General features: G+C 36.6%; 1 protein-coding gene across 1 annotated transcript in view; it reads right to left on the bottom strand.

Moving 5' to 3' along the window:
* Positions 1-810: 810 nt before the first annotated feature.
* LOC107685949 (contactin-associated protein-like 5) overlaps positions 811-6,352 on the bottom strand; it is an 87,725-nt gene continuing 82,183 nt past the window's right edge. The window contains exons 21-25 of the mRNA XM_016482708.1: positions 4,414-4,547; positions 4,037-4,124; positions 2,401-2,613; positions 2,197-2,271; positions 811-1,863 (exon numbers count right to left, since the gene is read on the bottom strand). Of these exons, the coding sequence (XP_016338194.1) occupies positions 1,667-1,863; positions 2,197-2,271; positions 2,401-2,613; positions 4,037-4,124; positions 4,414-4,547 (707 nt within the window). The 3' untranslated portion in view covers positions 811-1,666. The remainder of the gene's footprint in view (positions 1,864-2,196; positions 2,272-2,400; positions 2,614-4,036; positions 4,125-4,413; positions 4,548-6,352) is intronic.

The raw sequence follows: 6,352 nt of genomic DNA, 5'->3' as shown, positions 1-6,352 counted from the left end.
CTGTAACATTTTTTATATGTGTGGACACTATCATTTAAAGGTTTGGGTTAAGCAATAATTAATTTTTTGAAAGAAATTAATATTTTTTAATCAGGAAGAACACATTTATTTGATTAAAATTGACAGTAAAATAACTTTAAAAGTTTCAAAGAAAATTTATTTTGTAATAAAATGTCACTATATTATTTTTACTGTATTTTTGATTGGTGAAAGAGACTTTTCTGAAAAATATTTTTACAGACACCAATCTTTTAAACGGAAGTGTACATGCATCTTTATGCTTTACAAACTTAAAACACTTAGTTTTCAGAAGATAAATTAGGTTTTATTGAAATACAAGAATGTCTTGTCATAGTCTAGGTAGAATCTGGATGAATGGGCTAAAAATTATGAACCAGTAATTATTTTCCATCAATGCTATTTCTGTAAAATATTTCAAATGTATATGTGTTATTATTTTTTAACTATACAAATTATATTAAAAATACAATATAAAATTATCAATTTAAATGAATTAAAATATGAAGTTTATAATTTTATGTGTTGGAGCCAGTGAAAATATTGGCCTGTCTCAGCAAACAGAAACAATCCTTACTGTTGAGCCATGAGTGCACATTGACATACATTTATTTCTGCATAAATATACCAAAACCAGTTCAATAGGTCATCTGCACTCATAAGCTCTTAGAAAGCTCCATTTATTAAATATAATTATGAAATGTATGTACACCATTCATTTACAATAGTCATATAGAAAAAAAACAACAGCCATAGAATTAATTCTCAATAGAAAGCAAGTGTTTTTTTCTTTTCTTTTTTTTTGTATTGTTTTTCTAGTCAGGAGATATAATGCACTTCAATAAGGACGAGACTTCGTTCCCGGGGCACGCTGGGTACGCTCATTTGCGAGACCGGCTCGATTACGGTGGGATAGAGAATTAAACTGCCTGAATCTGCCTGGCCCATGGGAATTGGGATACACACAAATGACTCATATTCCATCCCTCAGCCGCCGCTGATATATTCTTATTGTCCTTTGGTGGTTAATCCCAGCCTTTAGCGGCTCCTTACACCAGTCAATAGTTTCAACATCAAATCCGGTGTTGTCGGATGCGGACGTCTTTTAATCTTTTTTTTTTTTTTTTCATGTTGAGCGATGATCGATCCTTTAAAAACAACGTCTGGGAAGGTCCGCCGCCCTGCCACAAAACCATTCTCTCAGAACCCTCTCCGCTGGGGTTTCAGTCCATTAGCTTAAGCCCACTCTATATTCGGGCTTTGAGACAGACAGGTTTGAGCAGGCATACTGGATAAAGACAATTCAGACTGATGCTTCAGCCCTCCTGCTGTGATATCTGCTTGGAAAGTGTGTGTGCTGTGCATGTATAACCTATTATTATGCCCGTAAAATAACAATATACAGCTCTGTCATCATCCAGGAGGCCGGCACACACTTACTTTCACGCACGCTTTACTCTCTTCATAGAAAATAAGCAAACAAACAAAAATGTCTCTGGTGTAATTTCTTGTTCCCAGCCTGTTGAGTCATTGCTGGCCTCTGATTGGCTGCTCAGCTTGCAGTGTAGATAATACAGTGCGGTGGGGTTGCTAGCATGTACACTGGCGACAGGCTGTTCGATTAAAGGCCAGGCACGACATGGTGAGGTCAGATGTAGTATTCTTTGCTGTCGTGGTTGGGTTTGTGCAGGTCCAGCGCAGCTCGGTATGGTGGATGCTCCATGCTGGGGCGGTGCGTCTTTCCTGTGATTACAGAGGGTGCTGGAGTCCGTCGGTGTCGATATAGGAAGCGGATGATGATAGCCAGCACACAGAGGGTGATGAACACCACTGCAGCCACTACTCCTGTTTATTAGATAAATGAAGAAGTTGAACACATGCTAAATATTAAATAAGTATACTGATTCACTACTTAAAATATGGTTTGAGTGAAATGGTGTGGCTTTGGATCTCATAAATGTATCTTGAGAATAAATGGAAGATGTATTAATATTTTGATCGTTCTACAGTGCAGTGCTGCAGTGGTACAAATGAGAACAGCATAAAATAAAACTTCTGATATAACTAAAGATGTATGAGGCTGTACAGTTTCATTTCTAAGGATGGTTTATTACTTGTCAGATCAAAGAATTATTTTGAAAAGTTTTTCCCAGAGCACAATATCATGGGGATCTATACCTCCGATTAGTGCCAAGTAATTTTGATCAGCCTTTTTAAGTGGATCTTTGCCTTGGTCTGTTTTTGCTGAGTCATCTGCAAGCAGAGAATGAGTGGGAGAGGAAGACAAAGAACTGGATTCTGTGATTCTTTTCAGCAGGCTGAAAAATACTGTCATTTTTGAGTCTCATTGCCGTGTGGAAACTATTAAAAAGAATAATTTACCTGAGTGAGTGTGTGTATTGCTCAAAGTGTTCAAACTGGATATCGTCCCACAACTTGATGCTTCCAGACGGCCGATAACAGTAACTAACGGGCTCTGGCTGTTTTGCAGGGCTGCCTTCAGAGGGGTAGCCTGATTAAACTGCACGGAGGACAGGCAGCCAATAAACCCTCTCAATCCAGCCTGGACCAGCTCCTTATCAGTAATGTCACTACCTGAAACAGGAAAAAGAATTGAGCAACTGAAATTAAATGTGATGTTTGTAATATTTACATGTTAAAATACATTCTCTCATCCCAGGTTAATATACACAGACAACGACACTACTGTTCAAAAGTTTGGGGTCAGTAAGATATTTAAAATGTTTTTTAAAGAAGTCTCTTATGCTCACCAAAGCTGCATTTATTTGATCAAAAACACAGTAAATAAAGTAAATATTACTGCAATTTAAAATAATGTTTCTATCATCATGTAAAATGTAAATTATCCCTGTGACTGAATTTTGTAGCAGCCATTACTCAAGTCTTCAGTGTCACATGATCCTTCAAAAATGGAAACCATGATACATTTTTTTCAAGATTCTTTGATGATTAGAATTTCAAAAAGTTTCTTTTCAAGCAGAAATCTTTTGTAACATTATAAAATACTTTACTGTCACTTTTGATCAATTGAATGCATCCTTGCTGAATTAAAGTATTAATTTATTAAAAAAGAAAAAGAAAAAAAGAAAAACAATTATTGAATGATAGTCTAGAAACAAATAATAAATTCAGGTTATCTCCTGAAAAGAGTAACCAAAACAAGACTCTGTTAGTGACATTGGCACAACAAATGGCGTGAGTTTGTAATGAAATTAGCTGTTTGTCTGACTAATGGGATACATCTGACTAATGTATTGGAGTAATTTAAGAATAATTATGCATTTCACCTTTAAATTATTTCAAAGTCACTGTTTAACCACTCCACAGCTTTTATTTTAAAAGAAGCAGACTGCAGAATCACACAAGTAACCTTTAATCTGCTTAATAACCTTTTTAAAAAGCTTCATTATTATATTCCTCAAGTCCTTTTTTTAGTGTCCACAAAGCCTTTCTAAAACAGAATAAATCAGCACATTCAATGCTGGTTCCTTTTCTATTTTGCGTCTGTAATGACTAATGAGTCTAAAAGGGGCTTGTTGTAGTTGCATGAGTGCTTTATTGCTAATTTGTCTAAAATGTTCTCTTGCCTCTATCAAAGTGCTGAGGTTCGTGCCACTTTCAGACCCTCCTCATTGTTTATCCGGTAAAGAGAAACAGTCTCCTAGGCAACACTGAGAAATTCCATTTAGCTTTGACTTGGCAACTCACCTGTGATGGCGCTGTCAAAAGTGTGCCTCCCTAGCCAGACAACCACTCTGTCCTAACCTGCCTGGATTCAACACCTGATGCCACATCAGTGATTTGATTTGATTTGATTTGATTTGATTCATTAGACAGAAAAGTAGTAAAATACTCAATACGTCAAGGATAGCACAATAAAGTTAAAAACTTGTTTCCATTGTGGTCCTTGATGTTAAACAGAAATAGAAATGTGTGAAATGGCACACAAGGAACATGAAGAAATAGAGTCCTCTTCAAAAGCCTGTCAGAAACTCACCTTGGATTCTCCCTAGAATCACAGACCTTGCCGGGCTGAGAGCAGAGCCAGGAGACAGGCTGTACTGCTGGGTTATTGTGTTGTCAATCTGGAAGGGGACAGATATAATGGCAGATAACTTGGAAACGATTGATAACAGTAATAGATTTGAATCAGTCACAGGAAAAAACAAACAAACATCTGAGATCACTAAGACATGCTTTTAGAAATATAATTCATATGCTACAAGACCTTTAAAATTTCAGAATATCAGACAAGCATAAAAATTATGTCCTCATTTCTGTAGAAAGTATAGTATAGGAGGTCAGGTAAACCCCTTTAGAAATCAGATATTGGCCATTGTGTTAACACCTGTTGCTATGGAGACAAAGACTCACCTGGACAAACAGCTCCTGTCCCTTTCGATTGATTTTGACCCAGTGAAACCGTCCGTCTGCTAGACTGGATGACACTGGGCTGAACTTTTCTGTTCGTTTTTCTTTGTTCAACAAGTATCGTATTTGCAGGCTGCCTGGGAAATCAGAGTAAAAGCTATTGACTTAAAGTCATAATATATTTGTTTGACACAATGAATGCAGAGTTGTATGATGACAAGAAGGAATAATGTTTTAAATTTGCAGAGATAAGTAATGGGTTGCAAAACAAACTCCAACAGAGTGTTCAAGACCCCAGTGTATATGTATATATATTAGGGGTGTAACGATTCACTCGTTTTCTCGATGCATCGATTACAAACCCTGACGATGCATATGCATCAATCTTGAAACATGGATTTTTGAATTGTGAATCGACGATTTTGGACAGTAATCGTTTTAAAACGCTAAGAATTGAATAAATTGCGATTTCTATAGCGATTCAGTGCTTTCAAAATATATACACATTAAATTACTACAAGCACGAATTAATGGAAACCTTGAACAGTGTTCGTGCCTCGCATCTCTCCTTCACACGTCACAAGATTGCGCTCGCGCTCAGTTCTCACTGACACATTTTTTGAGCAGCTGATGTGTGATCTCTCTCCTTAGTACTCGTGACCAATAATGCTAAAGTGAAGCAGTTTTGCTTTTCTCTAGTTTTTCAATGGCTCTCGGTCATACCGACGTCATTACCTGAGCAGTCGAATGCTGCGCATTTATTGCATGGACGGAGCAAAAATGTAAGCGTCTAAAGCATACGCACAGTTCCATTGAATGATAAATGTGTTTTAGCAATGTTGTTCAACCGAGTGTACGAAGGAAACTGTTAAAATAACCACAGCATTAACAACAACCTTGAAATAAGAGCGCGAGGTTTATCTGATAATCAGATGCATGAAAGTAGCATTTGTTGCTATAACAAACATACATTGGGCGCGTTTTCTTTCAGAATCATCATTCGCTGATGGAGAGGAAAAGTTAAATTTCTATAGCGATTCAATGCTTTCAAAATATATACACATTAAATTACTACAAGCACGAATTAATGGAAACCTTGAACAGTGTTCGTGCCTCGCATCTCTCCTTCACACGTCACAAGATTGCGCTCGCGCTCAGTTCTCACTGACACATTTTTTGAGCAGCTGATGTGTGATCTCTCTCCTTAGTACTCGTGACCAATAATGCTAAAGTGAAGCAGTTTTGCTTTTCTCTAGTTTTTCAATGGCTCTCGGTCATACCGACGTCATTACCTGAGCAGTCGAATGCTGCGCATTTATTGCATGGACGGAGCAAAAATGTAAGCGTCTAAAGCATACGCACAGTTCCATTGAATGATAAATGTGTTTTAGCAATGTTGTTCAACCGAGTGTACGAAGGAAACTGTTAAAATAACCACAGCATTAACAACAACCTTGAAATAAGAGCGCGAGGTTTATCTGATAATCAGATGCATGAAAGTAGCATTTGTTGCTATAACAAACATACATTGGGCGCGTTTTCTTTCAGAATCATCATTCGCTGATGGAGAGGAAAAGTTAAATACTATAGCATTTTATTTTATGAAAATGAGATAAAGAAGTTTTCACACTGAAAGAGAAGTGATCTCGCGCTCAAAGAACTTAAGACATGCCAGGAAATGCCTAATATGGACAAAGGCATCTATCGCTGCAGCTAAGCTGAATAAAAAGCAGAATGAACTGGTGAAACGTTAAGACAATAAACACAATAAATAAATAAAATTTATGAATGATGCAGTGCTAATTGACATATTATTTATTACAGTACATAAACTATAGTATATTTATAAAGTATATTTTCTACCTAATTATGTGCAGAACATTTAAATAATTGATTGTAGTATATAAAACAATCATAAAATTGCCATTAGGAAAAAATTATA

This window comes from Sinocyclocheilus anshuiensis, unplaced genomic scaffold (assembly GCF_001515605.1).
Source record: "Sinocyclocheilus anshuiensis isolate Anshui unplaced genomic scaffold, SAMN03320099.WGS_v1.1 scaffold465, whole genome shotgun sequence".
In the NCBI taxonomy this organism is placed as follows: domain Eukaryota; kingdom Metazoa; phylum Chordata; class Actinopteri; order Cypriniformes; family Cyprinidae; genus Sinocyclocheilus; species Sinocyclocheilus anshuiensis.
The sequence above is the reverse complement of the archived record's forward strand: the minus strand, read 5'-3'. Positions and strand labels throughout refer to the sequence as shown.